General features: G+C 42.7%; 3 protein-coding genes across 10 annotated transcripts in view; 2 read left to right on the forward strand and 1 right to left on the reverse strand.

Annotated features, from left to right (window-relative positions):
- The first annotated feature begins 8620 nt into the window (after window positions 1–8620).
- On the forward strand, window positions 8621–12904 carry btf3 (basic transcription factor 3). Of its 2 annotated transcripts, none has more exons than XM_060050433.1 (6): window positions 8621–8707; window positions 9774–9842; window positions 10485–10598; window positions 10707–10908; window positions 11266–11322; window positions 12383–12904. In XM_060050433.1, exons 2-6 carry the CDS (start codon window positions 9774–9776, stop codon window positions 12427–12429), a joined length of 489 nt encoding a protein of 162 aa, XP_059906416.1. In that variant the 5' UTR covers window positions 8621–8707; the 3' UTR covers window positions 12430–12904. The 2 variants fall into 2 exon arrangements, with proteins under 2 accessions (XP_059906416.1, XP_059906415.1); XM_060050432.1 differs by lacking the exon at window positions 8621–8707 and adding an exon at window positions 8729–8978.
- A 291-nt stretch (window positions 12905–13195) lies between these two features.
- On the reverse strand, window positions 13196–18033 carry ankra2 (ankyrin repeat, family A (RFXANK-like), 2). 2 transcript variants are annotated; one of them, XM_060050430.1, is made up of 9 exons: window positions 17896–18022; window positions 17374–17742; window positions 17009–17167; window positions 16856–16921; window positions 16395–16492; window positions 15729–15854; window positions 15515–15581; window positions 15231–15311; window positions 13196–14879 (listed from the first exon to the last, which is right to left on the reverse strand). In XM_060050430.1, the coding sequence occupies exons 2-9, from the start codon at window positions 17630–17632 to the stop codon at window positions 14809–14811; spliced, it is 927 nt and encodes a 308-aa protein (XP_059906413.1). In that variant the 5' UTR covers window positions 17633–17742; window positions 17896–18022; the 3' UTR covers window positions 13196–14808. The 2 variants fall into 2 exon arrangements, with proteins under 2 accessions (XP_059906413.1, XP_059906414.1); XM_060050431.1 differs by having other exon boundaries at window positions 13196–14864; window positions 17374–18033.
- A 3171-nt stretch (window positions 18034–21204) lies between these two features.
- The window catches only part of arhgef28a (Rho guanine nucleotide exchange factor (GEF) 28a), a 36398-nt gene continuing 33217 nt past the window's right edge, over window positions 21205–24385 (forward strand). For 4 of the 6 annotated variants that reach the window (XM_060050434.1, XM_060050438.1, XM_060050437.1 and 1 more), the window contains exons 1-2: window positions 21206–21733; window positions 23840–23894. In XM_060050434.1, coding sequence (XP_059906417.1) covers window positions 23862–23894 — 33 coding nt within the window. In that variant the 5' untranslated portion in view covers window positions 21206–21733; window positions 23840–23861. Of the gene's footprint in view, window positions 21734–23839; window positions 23895–24385 lie in introns of all 6 variants that reach the window. The other 2 variants (XM_060050436.1, XM_060050435.1) reach the window with 2 other exon arrangements.

Raw genomic sequence — 24385 nt, forward strand, 5'->3', positions numbered from 1 at the left:
AAGGGCGGATCTCTTGTGGGGCTTTATACCGACCCTCTGATCACATGGTCGGTGAGCGTCATCAGGGATGTGGAGGAAAAAAAGGGAGACAACGAGGAAAAATATAACTTACAGAGAGGGGGAAATTAAACGCGAGTGGTTTCCGAAGTTTGGTGAGGCTTTTGTGGTCAATAATGGTCTAATTCGTTTGATTTTGGCCGATGCATTTCTTTTTTTCAGTTAATAATGAATCGTTTTATTCTCAGGCTAATAGGCCCTAGCCTGTAGCCTAACTACTACCTAAATAAATTCGGAATTATATCATACCATGGTTATGATCTGTATTTTTAGAGACATCCCGTTCACACATGGGTTTGGGTAACCTCCGGATGATCCAGCCGTCCTCACGGGGAACAGGGAACTGTAACTGTTAATCAGTCCCGGATCCCGCAGAGCTGCCGCCTCGCGGGCCTCACTCCCTCACTGTAGCACCATGCAGGCATGGTAAACGAAAGGTGGGGTTCAACTGACACCTCCTCCATTACTAGTGGTAGTTATTGAATATGCATGCGTTACTAAAGCCTAGGGTTCCAAAATTTGACAAAATAAATAAATTCACTTTTTTATTTCATCGTATGAAATAGGCCTAATATAGGCCTACATCTTGGTTATAAATATAGCGTTAGGCTATATAACGTACAATTGGTTCATTGGCTAATTCATCCACTGGTAAAGGTAGAAGACATTGCTCCAATATGTGGTCCTGTTGGTTGATTAAACCGTTCATTCAAATCAACCCTTTAATGACTCTTGTTGATGCTATATAGATTATTGGCCTACTAGACCAACCCTCCCAATATCACTTGAATTATAGTCCGTATAAGATATTATTGATGGCTCGTTTTATGGCTACGAAGAAAATAAGACCAGTTTGTTCAAAATTAAATAATAGGCTTACGTATCCAATGAAACCAAGGAATCTCAGCAACAATGAGCTGTTCTTGATGGTATAGGCCCTCTGGCACGAACTTGAAGCATTTGTCTTTGGCATATTGGCATATTTCTTCAGAGAATAACTAACGTACAAACTGTAGGCCTATAATTAGCCTCTAGCAATGACATAGCTTAAATGCGGCACGTATAGGACCCCATAAGCCCCATAATTTCGGCCTGTGAGCCCATATGAATAAGGCTGTAGGCCTACATGTATCGGAGCAGAGGTCGACACTCACACACCGCAGGGTTTGGCTACTCCTGGTGAATCAGGTTATAAGGTGACCTTTATGAAACCTCATCAGCACCATCTAGCGGTACATTTGTGCCATAATGAATTAACTTTGGGTACATGATGGGAGCTGATGTCTGAAGGCCCTCTGGCCTACTTTACATGGGCTGCTTATTAAAGGCGATAAATGTTTCTCCTTTACTGTGAAAGGAGAAACATTCTCCTTTACTTTACAAAGTGTGTTTACATCTAGCGATATCAGTGGTTTAAAGATTGAATGTGAGGATTGAATATGAATCTTTCAAATAAACATATTTAGAACATGTTTAGGCCTAGGCCTACGCTCAAGTGGCCTAAATGTAGAATAATCTGCTATATTATTTGCTTATGTCAAATAAGCGCTGCTATTGGCTAACCGTTACTTGGATTGTTTGCCTGTTAGAGTATGTTTTTTATAATATTATTAGTAGGCCTAACGTAAAAAATGGAATCAGAATACAGCGGAAGAATTTGATATCGGATGCTTTCCTTTGATCATGAAAGAACACCCGATTGTTACTTAATAATAAGCCTACGTGTATTAAATCATGCTTGAATCCACCAAATAATGACCTTTTAAACAGACATCTTAACGGGTTATGAGCAGTAGGGTTAGTAGTTAGGTAGGCCTTTATGAGGGGTGCGTTTACTCAGAACAGATTTAAGTTTTTGTTATGGAATATTTAATCACGTCCATCGCTAAATAAACAATAGGCCTATAATATAAGAATTGAAAATAAACATGTTGTGACCAAAGTCGCTATGGCATATCACAATCCAGAGCATTGTTTAAGTCCTACGCCTTCCACTCCTCCACGTGCCACAGAGCCAGTCCTGAGTTGTCGCCACCAGGAGATAAGGAGAGGAGGAGATGAGAAGATGAGGAGATGAGGAGATGAGGAGGATCGTGGGCTGGAACGCACAGCGATCCTCACATGCGTGCTAAACCACCACAAAGTGCTCCTAATTCCCCTCTGCGATCGGAGGAGTGTCGTGCCCACACGGAGTATTGGGGAACCACTTAGCTGCTGTAGGCTTACCCAGCTGCTCCCTGGTTCTATCTCTGACTGAGAGCATTTAACATCAACTAGGCTATATGAGGCCCTGGGGGACACGGGATTAGGCATATCGTGTTGAACGGAACCCACGATGCCCTCACAGAGTCACAGACTATTCGATCAAGAATAATGCTAATTATTTCAGTGAATGTATTGATCAGCTATTTGCATTCTGTGAGTTCTTCTCAACGCCTGCATAGTGAGATGTGGTGGAATTGAATTATGAACAGTTCGGTCGTGTTTATCCTTCGATCAAATTTTAGTATTTTTGTCACTTTTAAAACAATTTCAGCCGTCATTCATTTCATTAGGCCTATTGGTTCCGTTTTCCTTATATAGGCCTATTCTATCTTTAATATCGATAGCAAAACGTAGGCTGTTCGTCATGATAAAAGGTCGTAGACCGCTTTTAAATCCAATCTCTAGAAAATATGTTGTGGGCATAGGCTAATTTCAATTGCGGAGGTTTTAATCTCCCTTTATGATGGAATGACAAACAATAAATACATTCGTCAATGAATTATTGCGTGAGTAAAGCACAAATACTATTCCCAGTATTTAAGTAGGATAGCCTACATATAGGCCTACACTAATAAGAAGGACGGAGAACGATGTTTGAACGAAAACATGATACGGCCTTGAAATGACAAAGATCAACAGGCCATCGACCTTTCCCAACTTTTAAGTTCATATCGCAGTAATTTATGTTTCTGTAGTCATGAAATAAGAGCTGGGTTATCTTCAGCTATAGGTCGACCGCCTCGTCCTTTCCTGGGGCTGATGCTGCGGTGGATCCATCCCCGCTGGTCGCACTTGGCAACCCCCCCCCCCCCCCCCCCCCAAGATTGACTCCGGGGAGGTTCTCAATGATTTCAAAGTGTATGACACACTATATCAAACTCTTGAAACTGTTGATTCATATGGCTCATAGGGTAACCCCCTACTCAATTTAGCAGGAAAACCAAATCCAACTTTTACGTATTCATGTGCCCACTCCATCCCAAAGAAATACTCTTTCAAGAATTGCAAATCTCCAAATGCATTTCTGGGAACTGGAAAAGCCCCTAGGAGGTATTTGCACAACTTTGGATGCAGATTCCCAATTGTGACTAATTACCTTTTGCCCTCTTCCCAAGTATGTAGCATCAAGGTTTCCAAGTTCTTTTTTCACAACTCATGTGGTAGCCCACATGTCGTCCCAGCTAACACAGCCAATATGTATGATTAATTATTTTCTATTCACTATTTATTTAGCGGGAGGCATTCATCCAAATTACCTGAGATACAGGTCATTAAGGAACAGGTAAAGGGTTTGGCATCTTGCTCAGGGATGGCTACAGGTATCTGAGGACCTTGAGACCTGTGTTTACAATTACATGTGAATTTTATGTGAAAAACATTGGGTCATTTTTTTGTGTTATGGTTTAGGTAATTCAATGTCCAATGGTAGCTTGATGCCATGCTGCTGGCGGCCCTTTTTCTCTCCATTGTGTTGGACGTTACTGCAGCAAAGATAGCGTTACACACACACCATATAGGCCTAGGTACGTTTAGATTTAGCAGATGATTTTCTCAAAAGCGACTTACAATAAGTACATTTGTCAAAAGAAAGAAACAACTATATACCTCTGTCGGGACAGTAAGGATGTTCATAGAACTAAGTGCAAAGCACTTAGCCTACAATTGCTAGGTTAAGCCATTACCCGTATACAACAAATAAAGCAAGGATATATTCTACACGACACTAAGTATTATTTTTAGGTGTCAGAACGTACATCATACAATAAGTGCATACATTAAGCTCCAGGACAAACAAACATACAATAAGTGTGGAAGAGGGGTGTTTCTAGGAGAGTAAGAGAGTAGAAGAGGTGGTGGGGGGTGAGGGGAGAGGCTCTTCAGAGTCCAGGTGAACTCTGAACACGTGAATCTTGAGTCGCTTGCCGGAGCTGGCGAGCGACTCTGCAGTCCTGGCATCGGCAGGGAGCACATTCCGACATCGCGGTGCCAAAACAGAGACGGGTTGTGACTTTGTTGTCCGACCTTTGCCGGCTTGGTAGCTGCCACACTCCACCTAGGTGGCTTTTCTGGGCTCCTCCAACTAAAGGAAATTTGGCGGTGAATTTGAAATCCGGTTCAGTGTAATGTTTGCTGGAATGAACATGCCAATTGAGCTCCTCTGCCATGCAGGAGGCTCTGCTGCCATTAGTGTGCGTGGAGATTGCTGGTTTAACCTGAGCACTGATTACTCAATGTTCCAGCCCCAGCATTCAATCGGACTCGGCCAGGTGAGGCTGCTTAAACCAGCCATCATCCAAACACATTCCCACAGTTACCTTGTGGCACCGCTGGACTGGGCATAGGGCATGGCGGGCATATGCCCGGTGGCCTGAAGCCTTTAATTTATTTTTTTATTCATGCCAAACTCGCGTCTAACGTAGCAGGCCACGTTAACTTCAATGCAGGCCACATTAACGTCAATTCAAGTTAATGCAAGTTAAACTGGCAGATCTGCCCTTTATCATGATTGATTGAAGCCTGGGCCAATGAGGTGAGGGGCAGGCCAATTACGTTTTGTAATTGTGTGCATGGCTAGTTACAACGCTGCTGCCGCCAGGTTGTTTATTTATTCTTTATTCTTCATTGCATTTGTGTGACTGTCGCGGTGGCTGCCGCCAGGTTGTTTCTTTATCCTTCATTCTGTTTGTGTGACTGTCGTGCCTCTGCCTTACGAAGTAAAAGCTTGCTGTTTTGCACCGTCTGTGATGCGGTGGCGTCTGCTGGTGTGTGGTATGACGTCATTTCTTGCTTTAATAATGCATTGTATCACACAAGTAATGATATATTATTCATAGTTTAGCCTACAGTATTACATTTATTATAATTATATTAACTAAAATGAATGAATTAATATTTTTTAATATAATTCCTTAAGTAAATATAATTTACTTAAATTTAAGTAACAAGGTTGAAAGAAATGACATCTAAAAAGTAATGTGACCTACGGTCAATAGATCATACTTTTGATAAGCCTAACAGTATTTTGGGAGAACTTTTCATAATGCTTCTCATAGTGTTAAAATGTTTGTGTCTCCTAGTGCACATTGATCGTTTAAGGCAGTGATTCCCAACAAGGGGTATATGGTACATATACCACCTGAGGTGCGCAAGCAAACTGCAGGGGGTATGTGGATAAATTAACGAATGTGTGCAGCATAGTCATTGCATGAGTGAAGGGGTACTCATGGTGTGACAAAAAGGCTTAAGGGGTACGCATGTCAAAAGCAGTTGGGGAAAAAACCCACGCTGTCACACAGCGCGCTTACATTTTTCCCCGTCCATACCTGGTGGTGGCCTGCTCTTGGTTAAAAATGCCCGGCCTGAAAAATTTCCCCAGTCCAGCCCTGCCTTGTGGTGTTTTCCTCCTGGTATGTTTGGCATGACACCCCCTCTTGAGCCCAGCAGTGTTTATAACATTTATTGTCAGAAATATTCCCTTCTACACTACTAACGATAGCCTCAACATAAAGCTACGATTTTTTAAGAGCTATTATTTGATGCTTTGTTGCTAGAAATGGCCCAAAACGCCCGTCAGCCAATAGTGAGTGAAATACACCTTTATTTAAGTTGTTCTAGTTTCATAAACTTGCTCTCCTCGACTCTTTTCTGCTCCCAATTTACAACTCTCAAATCATCTAACCTTTAATGCTCTATAATCTGTTGCTTTGGGAGCAGGACTCTGTCGATGTACAGTGATGAATGTCTGTGGGGGGGGGGGAACCATGAAAAGTATACAAGTATAAGTCTTGTTGTGCGGTTGGTACATTGAATTACCTAAACCATAACACAAAAAAATGACCCAATGTTTTTCACATAAAATTCACATGTAATTGTAAACACAGGTCTCAAGTTCCTCAGTGTATACCTGTAGCCATCCCTGAGCAAGATGCCAAACCCTTTACCTGTTCCTTAATGACCTGTATCTCAGGTAATTTGGATGAATGCCTCCTCTAAGCTAAATAAAAAGAAAATAATTAGAATGGCTATAATCAATTGAAAGAACTATAATATTCCAAGAACATGTTTGTTCACATTTGTAGTTCTGGGAGTCAAAAGAGGCATACCTATTTTAATCAGTTTAATACCAAACTTCTACCAATAGGGGAGCTCCACTGGCACTGCAGGTCTCCATCAAATACCCCCACCACCATTCAAGCCCTCATTACCACACAGTGAGCACTTTAAAGGCCGGCCTAAATAATTTCAGGGGATTACAATATTGTATCTATGCTTCAATGCTCCTTGTGTAATGAAGTTGACATGGGTCCTCTATGGTCAATCCTCCCTCCCAAACCCTTAAGAGAGCAATCATTCGCCGACCCGAACGGCTGCAGTCATTCAACTTAGCGGTTGGAGCGGTCATCATCCCACGGGGTCACTGGTTTGATTCCCCGCTGCACGGCAGTGGGGCGTCACGCAGCTAGCCAGCAGAACCATGACCCCATTGCATCTTAGTCACTTCTGAAGATAGGTCGAGGTCTGGGGGGCCCGTCCTGGTGGTAAGGGCCTCCTCTGCACCAGGGATCGCCTGAATCTCCATATCAGAGATTCATAATCACGGGGAAGACTGCTGGCTTGACAGTTGTGCAGAAGACAGTCTTTGTCACCCTCCACAAGGAGGCTAAGCCTCAAAAGGTCATCGCCAAAGAAGCTGTCTGTTCACAGAGAGCTGTATCCAAGCGTATTCATAGAACGTTGACTTGTGGGAGAAAGTGTGGTAGAAAAATGTGCACAAGCAACAACAGGGATAACTGCTGCCCTGAGAGGATTGTCAAGCAAAGGCCATTCAAAAATATGTCGGGGCTTCACGAGTGGAGTGAGGCAGGAGTCAGTGCATCAAGAGCCACCATGCACAGATGTGCAGGACATGGACTACTACAACTGCCACATTCCTTGTGTGAAGCCACTCCTGAACCAGAGAAAATGTCAGAAGCGTCTTACCTAGGCCAAGAGAACCGGTCTGTCACTCAGAGTTCTGTCGCTCTCTTTCATTTGGAAATCAAGGTCCCAGAGTCTGGAGATAGAATGGAGAGGCACAGAATCCAAGTTGCGTGAAGATTCCACAGTCAGTGATGATTTGGGGAGACATGTCATCTTCTGGTGTTGGTCCACGGTGTTTAATCAAGTCCAAAGTCAACACAGCTGTCTACCAGGACATTTTAGAGCACTTCATGCTTCCTTCTGCTCACAGGCTTCATGGAGATGCTGATTTCATTTTAAAGCAGGACTTGACAACTGCCCAAACTGCCAGAAGTACCAACACCTGGTTTAAGGACCATAGGATACTGTGCTTGATAGGCAGAAAACTCGCCTGATTTGAACCCCATAGAAAATGTATGGGGCATTGTCAAGAGGAAGATGAGAGACACAAGACCCAACAATGCAGACCAGCTGAAGGCCACTATCGAAGCAAGCATGGGCTTCCATAACAGCCACAGAGCCACATGCTGATTGACTCATGCTAAAGGAGCCCCAAACAAGTACTGAGTGCCTATACGAGAACATACTTCTCAGATGGTCAACATTTCCGTATAAAAAATATATTCTTTACTGGTCCTATAAATTATTCCAATTTTCAGAGACACTTAATTTTAAGGTTTTCATGAGCTGTAAACTATGATCATCAAGATTTTTTACAAATAAAGGCTTGACATATTTCACTTTTGGTGGAATGAATCAATGTAATACATGAGTTTCACTTTTTAAATTGAATTATTAAAATTAATTAACTTTATTGAGATGAACCTGTATAGATGCTATACGACTTTAACAACAGGATCTTGCTTGTTGCAGCAAAGCTCTAGGGTTCATCCTGGTTGCAATTTGGAGATAAGTATTTTAGCATGCAGTTCAGACGGTTCTTCACAATGATAGCAACAGTAGAGGGTACATATTTACTTAATGAAATCAGTGGCAATCAGGGACTCAAACACACATCCATTATGTTCACATGCATTCTGTATCTTAATAAAACAAAGGCCTACTGTTCAATGTGTTAGACTCTCTACCACACACACACACACACACACACACACACACACACACACACACACACACACACACACACACACACACACACACACACACACACACACACACACACACACTGGCAGACAATAAGATAATTTATGCAGGCTTTTGGTGAATAGGAATGTGCTTATAAATTGTGGTCAATTGTTTTTTCAGATGTACATTTTGAAACACATTAATTTCAGAAACACATTGACAAACTAATAGAATCGCTTCTTTTTTTTTCTTGGGCACCTTCTTCTACTTACGTCACTTCCGCCATCCTCTCCCACTTCCATCTTGCTCCCCGCGTGTGCCTGGTACTAATATACCACAGGTTAGTGAAGCGCTTATTTCTACCTATTTGCATCCCTGTTTCTTATTCAAATGTAACGGTACCCGTTGAATCGAAAAGCCCAATTTCTCTGTGTAATTCTGAAGAAAATGAAACCCTGCATGTGGTGAACTATCGGTTAAAAATAATGTGACTCTCGGGCCCGACGATCTGCTGCCAAAGAGGCTAAAGTTAGCGTTAGTTTATGTTCACAATGCTGTGTATATGGGGAACATCTTACTTAACGCGTTGTGAGGATCTACTAATAACTGAGGTAACCTCCCATGACTTCATTCACTTGAACCCTTGATGGCTTTGAATCGCAAGCCAGGGCTGCTAAAGTATGACGGCCGGGGCAGGAGGCTACATTGTGTCCCCCACGTTTCCTCTATTGTTTTGACGTTACAGTCTCAAAGTAGGCAAACGGATCAAGTTCCCCTCAGCCTCCCCTGGTCGTTGGCCGCCACACCCACACTATCGCCGATTGCATGTGTATGTATGTGTGTGTGAGTTATGGGTGTTGCCTTGATGGCTATCTATGTTTGCTGAGCATGCAGCACGCCGTATTGTGTGTGTGTGTGCGGGTCCGATCACTGAGCATTGTGCGCAATACTTACCGACCGCCTCTGTTAGTTCTGAAATCCCAACCTCACGGGTCACTGGTAGACCAGTTCAATGCCTTTGATCGTACACATGCCATCCGTAAATGTTGTTTGTTATAAATGTTGCTAGGTTTGTGCTTTAGTTGGCACATCAGGGCATGGCACACTTGACAGCAGAGGTGTATGTATGACATGTGTAGGCCTAACCACCCCGTGGGGAGCCTTGTTCCCCGGCGTCCGATCTGGTGGCCTGTTCCTCTTGCGTTCTTGAAAAACTTCCCTTTTTAAAAAGTAGAGTAGAAGGCGCCTCATATTTTGTGTTGTAACCTTGCAATATTGCATGTTCTTACGCGGAGAATTGCGAGTATGGTTAATCCAAATGTATACAGACACTTGGATCACCGTGACTCTTGTGAGAAGCTCCAGTGACGCATGCGTAATGTGGCTCAACTGTCTTGCTTTTCCAGATGAAAGACACGATCATGAATCCAGAAAAACTCGCCAAACTTCAGGCACAGGTTCGCATCGGCGGAAAGGTACGTGTTGGATGAACGTGAGGTGCTGCATGCATTGGAAAACACTACATGATGGATCAATTGCCATTGTGTAATTTTGTTTTATAATGTTTTTGTCCAAATAGAAAGAAAAATCCTAATATCATTTTGAAATCTTACATGAAGGCTGAAGAACGTGGACATTCTTTTGTAGTGGCCCCTTTACTGGCCTTTGTGACATCCCAGTTCAGCTCGTGGGTCACTTGACATTATGTCAGGTTATGCTTGACAAAGGAAAATTTGCTATTGTAGAGCTGTCCGTCTATAGACTCAGCCATTCTGCACTCATTTTAAACAATTGTAAATACTCGTGTGTAATACCAGGAGGTGAGCTCCAATGATGGCTCCATAGATTCCCATCACTATCACATGCATATGATCTACATGAAAGACATCATAATATTGCATCAATTGCACTCCTAGCCCTCCCTGAAAGGAGGCATCCCTCACTGTCCCAACCAAATATTCGTCCTTTCTCATTCAGGGTGTTATTCCAGCGTGTTTCCTTGCAACTATAGCATAACCGGCTTTCATTTTGAAATGTCAGGCTATGTTTGACAAAGGAAAACGGGCCGTCTGCTTGTTTCGTTCTCACCGACTTTTGTAACCTTCCCGCTCTAACAGGGCAGTGCTCGCAGGAAGAAGAAGGTTGTGCACAGGACAGCGACCGCCGACGACAAGAAGCTGCAGTTCTCCCTAAAGAAGCTCGGCGTCAACAATATCTCCGGTATCGAAGAGGTGGGCAGGTTTCCCCTTCAGCCCTCGACTCGTTTTGGTCACTCACCAGAAGCGATGTAAATGTCGTGTTTTGGAAAATAACGAGATGACGTTCTTGTTGTGTTGCAGGTTAACATGTTCACAAACCAGGGAACAGTGATCCACTTCAACAACCCCAAAGTCCAGGCATCCCTGGCGGCCAACACCTTCACCATCACCGGCCACGCGGAGAACAAGCAGCTGACGGAGATGCTGCCCAGCATCTTGAACCAGCTGGGCGCCGACAGCCTGACCAGCCTACGGAGACTAGCCGAGGCCCTCCCCAAACAAGGTCAGTGCAGGAAACATGAAGGACTTAGGATGCATTGTTGTAGCCCCGGAGCCCTAGCGCATGGTGCTGCGTGGACTGGGACTGGGAAGGGCTAAGTGCTTTTACAAGGGCCGCCAGTGGATGTTTTGGCTGTAAAGTGTGGATCCATGAAGTGGTGGTGTTGAGTTTTCCAGTGATGGCAGTAGCATTGAATTAACAGATGAATGAGTTGTAAGCCGCTCCCTGCGTTTTAATTAGTTAAGTTTGTATATGATTTTGTGTGTGTGTGTGTGTGTGTGACTGAGGTCTTCAGCCGCAGAAAGTAAATGAAATCGTCAGGTCAAGATATTTTGTAACGGTTCTTTGATGTTCTTACAGCTTCAGATGGAAACGCACCAATCGCAGAAGTAGAGGAGGAAGACGACGACGTTCCAGGTCAGTTCTAAATTTACGACTGTCATTTTCATTCGAAATGTCATCTCAAAAGCATTCTTAAAAGCAGTTTTTTTTTAATCGATTTAAGAATTATTATTTTAATACTTGAGAATAATTCTCAAAGTTTGATGTTTTCCGCACAACATTATATATTATAATATGGTGTGCAGATTTCAGTGCTTACTTTGTTCCTGCACATTTTGCAGTAGATGTTTTAAATTCATCTTGATTTATACGATTAATTTCAAGTTTGGCTTACACTTGACTGTTTACAATGGGCTTGTATTGTCTTTGTGGACAAATTGCTGCAGGTTTGATTTCTTTTGATTTGCGGAGTGCGTGGATAAGGGAATCCATCAACGGGGCGATTACGACGGGCTTCAGGGTTAATGTCTGAAACCGTCTCCAGTGTTTGGATTTTCCCAAACCAAGTTTGCTTTTCTTTGTAGAGAAAACAGGCCAGACGCATGAGGTTGCTATCATAATTATCCCAACCAAGTACTCATTTTTCCTGAAACCAAAGTTTGCGCAAATGTTACAAATGACTCCACACATGACAATTTTTTTCATAAGGAAACGTTTGAAGCCGGTGACACATGTGAACTGCAATCACTTTTATGGTGTAATTGGAGTCAAATTCCTTTTGTTCCTGCTGTGAATTTTTGTGTTTGTGAGGCGATTGGAATTGTTTCCATGTTAACCCTCAGTCTCCCCCCTCACCCCCCAAGCATCTAAGTGGGATGGTAGATTGCTAATATTTCATTGAGCAATTTAGGCCAATCTCTGGTATCCCCGTGTGAACATTTGTACAGCTGTCTGCAGTAGTAGTGAGGGGGGGGGGGGGGGGGGGCCCAAATTCTGAACCCATCATAATCCTCAGACCTGGGGTACAGCGGCCCTGGGTGGGGGTTGGATTACAGCCCGTATTACATTTCACATCAACATGTTTCTGAAACATGTTCAGGGACCTGTAACATAATCTGGGCCTATTTTAGGTGAGAGTAGTGCAGGTCTTCTTTCCACTTGGGCCTAAATTAAACCAATTGACTCTTTCTTTCAGATCTGGTTGAGAACTTTGACGAAGCTTCAAAGGATGAGGCGAACTAGAGGCAACGCGGCTCGCCCGGAGTGCTGAGACTTGACAGGAACATGTTGGGAACAAGACTTTTATATATTTGCATAAGTGTAAAGTAACTTGTAAAAACTGTACTGTGGCACATTTTTCACCGTATTTTTTTTCGTTTCAGTCTCCATTTTGGGGGGCCTTCATATCAATTTTTCATTCAGTCTCAAGTCCAACTAATGCTTTGTCATTACCAAGTAGTATATTCTTTGGTTGACATTTCTCCATTTGAGAGATCATGCAGCCAAACAAGCTCTGATGTAGCTCTCTGTATTATTCGTTTGTCATGGACGTTCTATAGGTCGATTTTCTTGAATGGTTTCTCCCCAACATCTGATGTTAGTGCATGCTACACCTCTTCACATGAGTGAGGTGAACAGTACATCTACCTTATCATTTCCAGTATGTGCTTCAGTGATATTCCCAAATCTGACGACCAATAAACTTATTTGCAAGTCATTATATTATTGCCTGTCTTGACATTTGTTTTATTCTAACCCATACTTTAATACAAGTACAACACAAACCAAGCACCATCTCATTGGAAGGTGAGTAGAATTAATTTGGATGTCTCTTAAATTCATTCAAGTAGAGGTAACCATAATGTCCAGTAGTATATGGTACAGAGAAAGACAACTTTGTTAAATCTATGCTTCTTTAATAACCTAATGCTTATTGTTGGCTGTATAACCAGGACCCAGCCCTCTAATGATTAGTGTCTGCTGCTTAGTCCAGGAAGCAGAAGGCTGCTCTATTGCAGAGCTTTACTTGAGAAGCTAGTTTATTTTGTTTTTAATGTCACTTTTTAACAAGAATTCACATCCTCCATTTTTAAAATAAGTTATTGCACCTCAGCATTGTACAAATCTGTACAAAGCTTTAACTTTAAAATTGTAAATAAAAACTTTATTTTAGCAGTGGGATAGACCAATATTGAGGTCTGAATGGCGCTAGAGGGGTCACTAGTAGGCCAGGTTGACATGACCTTTAACGTAAAACATCCATATGTTTTCATAATGTACCAAAGTGCAAACGCTATTAAAAGTGATACTACAAAAAGACCCCCCTCTGTGAGGCTATCAATACTGAAGGTACACCAGTGTTCAACAACTATATTATAGGTTAAAGCAATGCCAACAGTTTTAAATACACATTTTTCATTTTCTGTAAAATGAAAGCACCGAAAGGTATAGCAAAAAAAACATCAACATACAAACAAATGAACACCTAAATGAATGGGTCTTAACTTCCACATTTACCAAAACACATGCATGCAGCTACACTGGATTGCAAATTGGGATGGATTTAATAAATCACTCCTTTCAAGCACAGTATGAAATCACAGCAAAAGTATAAAATCCCATGACAAGGAGGCAATGTTGAATTGAATGCCTGCAAATTGATTGATTCTGATTTTTCAGAACGGTTGTGGGGGCCCTTTTATAAACGCAAGGGCGTCCATTTTACCCCCAGGTATAAGGTTGATAAGTCATTAAAAGTTATTTCAAAATTGATCCCCTTCATAAGTGGTCTATTGTTTAATACCTGGTGGATTCTCGGTGCGAGATATCCACGATTTCACTTAAAAATTAATAGTAACAACTTTAGTATACCTCTGGTGGTAAAACAGGGGCCTTGCACAGGTTATCAGTACTCAAAAAGACATGCTACATGTATGAAGAAATCCGGTTAAACTCCCCTGGTCTTAAAATGTGCTACTTTATCCTCCAGTTTAAATAAGGAAACATGTGCGAACAACTTCCATGCCAATTGATTTAGCTAAAATGTAGTTTCCAGAGGTTGGCCCTGTGTCTCTCAACTATCAAAACTCATAGTGTGCATTGGTTGAAAAGGCTAAGCATGTGCTCTTCAGGACCTTGCAGGTATAATCATTTCTTCTCGCCGTTTAGACATGTTTTATTAGCCATCCTCCTACCCTATTTAAAACCGTCTCTGCTCTATTCACACGGTGAACAATAAATAGAGGATCAAATTAAAGTATAAAGTACTGCCCATGTTCTGAAAGTTAGGTACTGAATGCCCTTATTTAAATCAGTGAAATAGAGCAGAGCTGTTACAGGAGGTATCATCAACTCCACATACCTATTCACAAGAGATTCAATGCAGGGGGAATCCTGGGTAATGGCAATTAATGAAATATTATGGCCCTTCTAGTATTGACTTTGAACCGGTGGTTTCAAAGTTTGTTGTGGGAGTGAGGAATGGCGTTTCCCATTGTTTGACACAGTGATAAACATTGTATCCTTCAATGTTTGACTTCTTCAGCATCGCCCAGGTCTGGTCCTTCATGTCTAGCTGACAGACATGTATGACTAGCTGTAACTTCAGAGCTTCGTCCAGAGTCACTCTCTGATCGCCACCAGTAGCTTCAGTAAATGGGCTTCCATCACCTGTTGAACTGATGGAGAAAGATCTGTCAAGGGCAAGGGAATTTAGTGTCTTGTTTTCAGTTTGTCAGTAACATGGTAGCCCCATGTATCACAGCTGCTAACATCTATTGAGGCCCTGCTTTTGCCATTGCCTGATCAGCCCTTGGAAGAGACAGGTTGAAATCGTTATTGTTATACATCCAAAAAGACCCAACAGCACATTTCTCTGTGGTGCCTTTAATGTGGACTGCCTTTGTAAAGCTATAACATTGATATCATGTTATTCAGAAAATGACATTTGCATTTTCTTATTGTTCTAACATACACTATGTCCTACAGAAATATAGGGTTATACACAACATGTATATCGATGTATATATTTGTACTTTACGTACCATTCCTATGGCCCATAGCCACGGCCATATCCATGGCATTGAATCCTGAATCAGACTCCATGGTGGGGTCCGAGCCACTTTCTGGAACACAGAGTCCCAGTACATAACTAGACATTCACATTATACTGCATATATGGACCTTTATCACAAAGCATTCAATCAGATATCAATAGTGAACTGATTATGAGACATTCCTCCCGAAGGGAGATGTTTACAAATCAGTGCCGTTGGGCGATATCTTGCATCATAGCCTCCTGTTGGTACAATGAACAGCGTCAGCTCACCCAGTAGGATCTCCACACAGCGGACGTGGTTCCCGTGAACTGCGTAGAGCAGAGGGGCACCACCGTTCTGAATAAAAGAGGCAGAGTTACTACAGATCAATTGTGGAACACCACCACATACCTTTAACACCAAGGTGAATGCTACGTCTCTGACTAAAAAGTGGTGTTTGTCTTCTATTTGCTGAGTGAACTGCTGAGACGAATGGAGCCTTACCCAATCGTATTCGTTGACGTCCACCCCACAGTCGATGAGCATTTTCACGATGTCCGTGTAGCCCTTGCTGCAGGCCAGAGACAGTGCGCTTTCACGCCCTTTAGCCAAGAGGTTGGGGTCCGCACCCTAAGAGGAACACAACAGGTGGGCTCTTGTGAGTGAGATAGCATGGTCAAAATTTCATACACTCACTGAACTCATTCATGTTAGTGACTGCATTCAGATTTTAAGTTGAATAGTATTGTAGGTACAATTTAAGAGCCGTTATTTTAGAGGAATTCGTTAGAAATGGCCTGAGCCATCGGTCAGCCATTTGAGTGATGTGCACTCTGAGAATATCTGTTTTTAGCAGACTGCGCCTGCTTCTGTATGGATTTGGATTTTAGCCCCCCGATTGATTCCGGGATGCATCTTGCATGTCAATCACAGATGTGTGAAATGCAAAACTTCCCACTGATGGAGAAACTTCAGAGACGGAGGCAGCTGAGAGGGAAGGGATGATTTTGAGGTTGTTTAGTTTCAAATTCTTCCTTTCTTCCGTTTTTTTCTGCTCACTCTCTTTACCACACCAGAATCTTCCTTTCCTCCAGCAGCTTTAAGCGGAATTGTACTGACAAGGATCGGTAGATGAATCCTGCGCTGTGATTAAAATGATTCATCCCTTACGTTTTGGAGCAGGAATTCAACAACAGCTATTTGTCCGTGTGCAGCGGCCCACATGAGGGGCGTGAAGCCTTCTTCATCCTGTAGGTTTATCACAGTCTCTGGGATCCACACAAGCCACCGAAGGAAAAAGAAATCAGGGTTACCATCGCAACACGTCTTCATATAGGAGGCAATCTGACCTTATAGTGCAAAATAATGATCAGCTTATTACATCACTTGATTTGGGTACTACTTACATTTATGCAATATATATTTTACTCTACAGGGACATTAACCTAAAACCGTGTATTCCAGGAAACCTCTACACTATGTCGTTAAACTTTAAATCCTCACTCTAGATTAAAATTTATTTATATCAGGATAAAGAGAAATGTTAAATTCCCATGGTTACTTGAGTTTGTTAAGGCCGATTCCATTAGCAACGATAAGGTGTGTGAATAACTTATACAATAGCTGCTTACCTTGTTCGATTCTGCTCGCTAGAAACACCATTTCTCCTTGTGCAGCCAGTTGATGGATCGATAATGCTGGAAGACAAAGATAAAGTGTTGTCGGAGCTGAAGCTGGACTTATCATTACAAAGTAAATCTAACACATGCCCTCCGTATACTTACAGTGCACCAGTAGAGGGGTAGAAGACACCTCGTTGCCACGATGCTTGTTGGTGAGTGTGGTGGACTGCTTGATGGGGGAGAAGTGCTTGGTGGTGGACGGGGTGTAAACATGGCGCACGTGTATCCCCGGTGATGGGGAGGTCTGGATGTTACACTCCGCTGGAACAGACAGGGGAAAAAGGGGGAAATTTCAGCCAACATAGTAATTATCCAATTCATTAATCCCTTAAAATCTTGCTTTTGCACGGCCCCGTTCTCTACGTAATTTCTCACACTCACACAAAGTGGATAGAGCGAAACAAGTAAAAGCATATTGCTTGTGAGGTTGTAAACTGCAACAGAATGCTCGCCTGGTCGGTTTTTACCTTTGAACAAAACAGAAGCAACCTCCAGATCAGAGTTGACCTGGTCCTGTATGTTCTTGCTGTCCTCCTCGTTGAGGGACTTGACGAACCTCGAGCAGACGTTCATGTCAAAGCGGTTGGGGAGGATGAACTTGATCCCCATGGCAACGTTCTGGGTACCAGCCTCCTCTGACATCGCGCCCACCGTCTGCTCGGTCTTGATGGTCATGTCTGGCATCACGCAGATCCCCTCCATTTCTTCAGAGACCAGGGCGTCCATGAGGAGTTCACGATCGGTTCAGACTACTGTCTGATGGTCGATACCCTTCCTTTGTTCTTGTGTTGGGATAAGAGAGTGCAGCGTAGTGTTGTATCGCCAATGTGCGGTCGCTGTGTACATGGTATACTTCAAACTCAGTGAGCTAGTTTGGCTATTGTGTTAGCTATGTATTGTATGGCTTTAGAATAAAGCAATACAACTAACAGCTGGTTACTACAGTATATTCATTACAGTGAGACTACAAACAATGAAAAAACAAATACCCCAGGAAGCATATTATCTCAAGTATATGTGTGAAGCAGTCGCTATGGATTCCTTTCGCCTTTATTATTTTGCGCATGCGCAGGAGAACCGCGACAATGCAGGCTGCACGCCACACTCGACCGGCTCATTCGTTCCGTGCAGTGCTGATGCAAGCGATTATTTCTTTATAGGTCCATGCGATTAGGACATGACGTTGGCTGCCGTGGTGTCTTTAATATTGCAAAACAAAAAAAAGAAGAAATATTAGAATGCAGTTTCTTTGTTTATTTCATACTTGTTTCGATCTAGGATGGATTTCATTCATTTGTGTGCAGGTTTGCAATGTGAAACAGATTAAGGGTTTTTGGGGAACATTTGGAATAATTGATTTATTTCCGAATTATTTATTCGAGCTTATGTGTTTATTTTTTTGTGGAACAAGCATATAAAAAAACCTATATTAGGAAAGACATTGTATTTATTTATTTACCCAACCAGCTTGCTAGGCTATTGGCTATTGATTATTCCTATTATGTATGGCCTACTATACATTTGTTTGATTGTTTTAACTTTAACTGCCATGACTAAGTGACATCTGGATGCAAAACCTGTGAAAGTATCTTTTCAGGATAAGAAATACTTCCGCCAACATAGCAGTTATCCAATTCATTAATCCCAAGATCTTGTGTTTGTATAGCCTGGTTCTCTACATAATCACACACACACACACACACACACACACACACATACACACACACACACACACACACACACACACACACACACACACACACACACACACACACACACACACGCACACACACACACACACACACACACACACACACACACACATACACACACACACACACACACACACACACACACACACACACACACACACACACACAGAAGAACCCGTACACGCACACACACGCACACACACATGCACACACACAAACACACACACACACACACACACACACACACACACACACACACACACACACACACAAGAACCCGTACACGCACACACACGCACACACACACACACACACACACACACACACACACACACACACGCACACACACACACACACACACACACACACACACACACACAGAAGAACCCGTACACGCACACACACGCACACACACATGCACACACACAAACACACACACACACACACACACACACACACACACACACACACACACACACACACACACACACACACACACACAAGAACCCGTACACGCACACACACGCACACACACACACACACACACACACACACACACACACACACACACACACACACACACACACACACACACACACATATGCACACACACATGCACACACGCACTAACACACATTTTTCATATTTATCTTTCTTCTTTGCCTACATTGAATACTCAATGTAGAGACATGCTGGAACACTGCAGAGAATGCAACAATATTCTATTAAGTCACATCCCCTAATCTTGTGCTTACAGATATGGTTCTGTGCCTGGCTAAGTATGCTTGAGGGTTTAATTCAAGCTCAAGCTCAAGCTGATTGTTCAGCTCCCATTATTTTTGAGGATCTGTTAAATTACCACAACAAATATTTCTGTCTACTTAAGAACAAAAAAACAAACTTAACGAATATTTGATTGTATGTTTTGTAACAGTCGCTCACTGACCAATAGGCGAGTTCTCTTCACAGCATTCATGGGAACACCTAACATTTCTGTTTTTTGACAATACTGGTTCGGGGAGATGTGTTATCCCACACAACACAAGCGGTGTAAGTGCTATTGAGTCTGTTTGTTTGTGTTTCAAGCCTCTAATGAGGAGGTCAAGGGTCGTGGCCCGTCTCTGCCACATTGACGACACTCTAGGGGGTCTGCAGAATAATGAACTTCCAGGTCAGTTGCATTGAGGCCTTGTTTCCTTGTAAACATCACACGCAACCCCAGGCCCGTCACGCTGGCTCGGTAACATGCAGGGCTCAGCTGCATGCTCCACTCCAAGCGGTTTTACCCAGACTGTGTTCGCCATCTGTAGGCTGTTTTTATTAGATTAAATTTGACTTGATTAGATTCCTTTCCTAGGGTCAGGGTTTCAGTTGAATACTTTAATCAGGGAGAAAATAGGTTTAAATAACATGTGTGAACGATTTTATTTAGGTATGCATTATAATATATCTTTAATATGCCTAATTTTGTCTGAGATACTCTCTACATAGCCTATATTATTTACTAGCTCACAAATGGGAGAGGTTTACTAAAATGACATACACTTTTATTGAACTGTTCTTATTTTGTCAACTTTTTTAAACAATAAGTTGCAAAAGGGAATTATACTATCTAATGTAGGCCCATCTGAGGAACAAATTAGTTTTAACTAAAGGATGGCAGTATTATTATGTAGGCTATTAATGGATTTTAATAGATATACTTAACTTTTTCCTATAGATGGCGGTAGAGACCAAGGTGATTGTGTGATTTCGGGTCTCCTTGCTTTAAGGACCTGAAGGTTGTTAGGCTAATTAACCAACCACTTTGGGAAGTAGATGGCAGTTAGAATATGGGTTAAACCAATATTAAAATATAGTTTACAATATTCTTTGTTTATCGACGTAGGCGACAAATCACGCTTCCCTACTCATGTGTGTGTATTGTAGGCTTACGTGTGTGTGTGTGTGTGCGTGTGCGTGTGCGTGTGCGTGTGCGTGTGTGTGTGTGTGTGTGTGTGTGTGTGTGTGTGTGTGTGTGTGTGTGTGTGTGTGTGTGTGTGTGTGTGTGTGTGTGTGTGTGTGTGTGTGTGTGTGTGTGGCCATAGGTGTGATAGATTTAGTCCTGTTTGTGACTTTTATTGCACAAACTTTAGATTTTTGTGTGTGTCCATTGTCATTGTATTCATGTATGTCCTTTATTTTCCTTGTGCACATATCATTACGATTTTTAACATCACCTAGTCGGTCCCGCGGCCAATTGTTTGGCAGCGTCGGCAATCTTCCCTTTGGTGCTGCTTCTAGGCTGAGAAAGGATCCTTGTAGCGCTATCCCGGTCTATCAAAACACAATTTCCGGTCTCTTAATTCCTATGAGTTGTACGCGAGTAAAAGGTCCCCTGAGCGACAGGAATAACAACATGAACATCAGGACAATAAAAACGAAAAGCTGTATGCAAATGAAGTTTGGACGCAAAACGTGAAAAAAACCGAGAGCAATATCTCCAACATTTTTTGGAAACCAATATAACTTTATTGAAAGTCCCGCCTCCTTTCTCTCATCTCACCGCAATGCTCTTAACTCCACTAACTGAATGACCCGCCCTGTCTCTGTCCAGTAACGCTCATCCGGAGCATCCCGTCCCGGCTCTCCGTCGTTTGCTCTGAACGCCTGGGAGCAACGAGGCTACTACGGTCTGGGCATGAGAAGGGGCTGGACCAGAAGAAGAGAATAATAGGCAATGGAAAAGAACCGGTGGCTACACAACTGTAGCTTTGACTCTACCTGAGGAGAAACCACATACTTTCTACGTTAGATAGGAAAAAAACAACTAAACGGAAACAGATGGGAAACACCAGTGAGCCAGCAGCCGAAGTTTAGCGGACTATTCGGCCACCGAAAAGGCACCCCTCTACCGACCACAGACGGGACGGGGGGACAGTGATCCAGTTGGTGATATTACCGACCAGAGAAGGAGGGACAGTGATCTGTTGGAGGTGATCGACCAGATACGGGACGGGTGGACACTGGTCTTGTGGAGGTCATATTACCGACCAGAGACGGGACGGAGGGACCGTGGTGGTGGTGATATTGCCGACCAGAGACGGGACGGATTTAGGACGCCAACAGGTAAATGGTAAGCAAACACGTTGCCAACCTCCTTTTTTTTAGTAAAAGGTGGTCGCATGGTCGCAGAACAGGGCAACTATGCCAACATTGACTAGGATTTTTTGGACTACGGTGTAGGTGAAGTGAGTAAATTGTCTGATAATGCCTTAGTTGGAACATTCAACGTGTGTGTGTGTGTGTGTGTGTGTGTGTGTGTGTGTGTGTGTGTGTGTGTGTGTGTGTGTGTGTGTGTGTGTGTGTGTGTGTGTGCGCGCGTGCGCGCGCGCGCGTATAACTGTGTGCGTGCGTGTGTGTGAGAAAAAAATTAGGCCTGTAATCATATAACAAAACTTTGTACTAGCAATTCAAATACTGTGGTCGGTTACTAATTAAAATATCTAGGATACCTGAGGGCAGTAATGGATGCTCGTGTTGTTGGTCCCAACGCATTGTAAAGCTGAGTAGAGCAGTGCTATCCTCTGTACTGGGGAGGGACCTCTCCTCAGTATTGTGACTTTAATTTGAACTGATCGCCGGTCTTTTGTACAAATAGGATCGTACATTCATAAAAGGGCAATGTGGAAGTGAAAGGACATGATTATCGCATGCTTGCCTTATGTGGATATGTCAAGAGAGGAACGAGTTGTTCTGCTCAACCTTTCCCATCAGAAAATATTATGGTCACATGGTGTAACTGTCAAAGTCACTGCTAAGTGGTTTTGGCAGTTACACCGCCAAGAGATGTAAAAAAGACTGAGTAATTGGCCTTAAAGGGTGGTGTATCATTTCACTCTCTGACATGATCCTATAACATCATACATGATTGATAATAATTTGTTTTCTTATTATACAATCTCCAATATAAGTTAAATAAAATGTGTGCTTTAAAGTTTAGGGGGTGTTTGGTTTTACTAATAGGCTAGTAGCATACCACTACAGGGAGTAATATTTGAAATCCATCATAAAACATTCTGTATGGTTGATGTTTTCATACACACTGTTGTTGTGTTGTGCAGAATGACTTGTGTTTTGTGTTACTAACCTAAAATGTTCACTGAATGAATAGTGATACAAAATTGTAATTGTAAGTACAGTCTAACTGTACTTAATAACTCAAAGTACAACTAATTCTAGTTTATTTTTATTTTTCAATTTCTGCTGACCTGTTGTCATAATATGCATATGTTCCAAATAACTATAAAACCGATAGTTATTACGAGTAAGTAGTTAACAAGACAGTGATATTGTGAAACACAGCCTAGGGATATCACGAGAAATACCACGACTGGCTGTAAGACATTCCTGGTCCTCTGGTCGTCATGAACCACATGTTGCCCGTCCAGATACCAGCAACTGCCTCAGTGCTGCACGTGCATTTCAACTATTCAGAGATTTATTCCAGCGCACCTCTATCAGCATCACAGATAGGCCCCATACGTCTGAGCGCTGCCAGGCTAGCTTACGGCCGCCATTGTCTCGGCCAGGGCCCGTCCTGTGCAGCCGACACCACTTTGAAGCCAGGCACACATTCCCAGCTGAGAGTGAAGTCACGGCGGATCAGGTGTGTGGCGGCTGGGGCTTCGGTTACCCGGACCTCAGTCTGCTGCCTCCGAGCCCACGTTGTAATGATTCAGTTCGGTGACATCGAGAATTAGAAGCACATGAACCTTCCAGGGGGAAGGTAGAAGTGCTCTATTAAAAAGGGGCTTACACGGTTTATTCATCTAACCAATACAGAGTCCGAGGCCTAAGTCCTGACTAAGTCTTCAACTTTAAAGTACTTGAGGGGAAACCAAACACTAAAGTCAAAGCTCCTGGCCAGAGCCAGCTATTTTCTAAGGAAACAGGTTATTGTAATTGCTCTTCTGATTGGCTGAAATCGGTGCCAGGTGAGGTCACTCATAGGCTATATAATCTATAGGATGTGATGTCACACGCCAACAGCATATTTTAATCTCATAATTGAACGGGGATTCCGTGTGGATAGACATCCATGTAGTTTTAAAGTAAAGCTATTTAGGTCTTGGTCTTTATGTTATTTTAGCTCTCTGAATCAACATTCATTCCTTACTTTGAATAACCTGTCTGAAGCAGCTATCCTTTCTTCTAACTTACACTCTTTTTTCTCCTCAAGTGTCCATTGGAAGCCCGACAATATGGAACTGAGCCGAAGAGAAGCCCCTCTTTATGTACGTACCCCGTTTGTTTGATTGCTTTTGTGGGCTAGTTGTAGAGCAAAAGCATCCTGCTCAATGAAACCTTCCTGGCTTACGTCTCACCTGAATTCCTGACTCCTGACATATGGTGTCTTTCTCTCCTCTGGTACGAGGCTGGCTGCTGGTTCCTCTGGTTGGCTCAGTCGGGTGCTGTCTGCTGGCCTGACTGAGCCACGTAGCAGCAGGTGTAACTGAAGCCAGTTTGAGTCCCTGGGGGAACCAGGTCTTGTACAAAAGTGGTTTACAAACTATTTTTATGAATGTACCCCTTCTTAGATATTGCCCAATACCCCTTTTCGCCAATACAAAACCTTTTTGGGACTCAAAAAATTAGATTGAATATAAAGGAACGTATGTGTTTGTTATTAACGTGAACATTTACGGGTTGGTGCAAATATGTAGAAAGATTTATTGAATAGTATTCAGATTTCATTACATTTTAATGAGGTGGTACACATATTTAA

The sequence above is a fragment of the Gadus macrocephalus genome, chromosome 4 (genome assembly GCF_031168955.1).
Source record: "Gadus macrocephalus chromosome 4, ASM3116895v1".
Classification (NCBI taxonomy): Eukaryota; Metazoa; Chordata; class Actinopteri; order Gadiformes; family Gadidae; genus Gadus; species Gadus macrocephalus.

What these genes read in the sequence shown, in the direction of transcription:
- btf3 (XM_060050432.1), top strand. Translation starts at nt 8,910, where the DNA reads ATGTTCACAATGCTGTGTATATGGGGAACATCTTACTTAACGCGTTGT. An exon ending in AGGTTCGCATCGGCGGAAAG is followed by an intron (nt 9,843 to 10,484) that starts GTACGTGTTGGA and finishes CCGCTCTAACAG; the next exon opens with GGCAGTGCTCGCAGGAAGAA. An exon ending in ATATCTCCGGTATCGAAGAG is followed by an intron (nt 10,599 to 10,706) that starts GTGGGCAGGTTT and finishes GTTGTGTTGCAG; the next exon opens with GTTAACATGTTCACAAACCA.
- ankra2 (XM_060050430.1), bottom strand. Translation starts at nt 17,632, where the DNA reads ATGGACGCCCTGGTCTCTGAAGAAATGGAGGGGATCTGCGTGATGCCA. An exon ending in TGCTTCTGTTTTGTTCAAAG is followed by an intron (nt 17,168 to 17,373) that starts GTAAAAACCGAC and finishes TGTCTGTTCCAG; the next exon opens with CGGAGTGTAACATCCAGACC. An exon ending in CTGTGTGGAGATCCTACTGG is followed by an intron (nt 15,312 to 15,514) that starts GTGAGCTGACGC and finishes TCTGTGTTCCAG; the next exon opens with AAAGTGGCTCGGACCCCACC.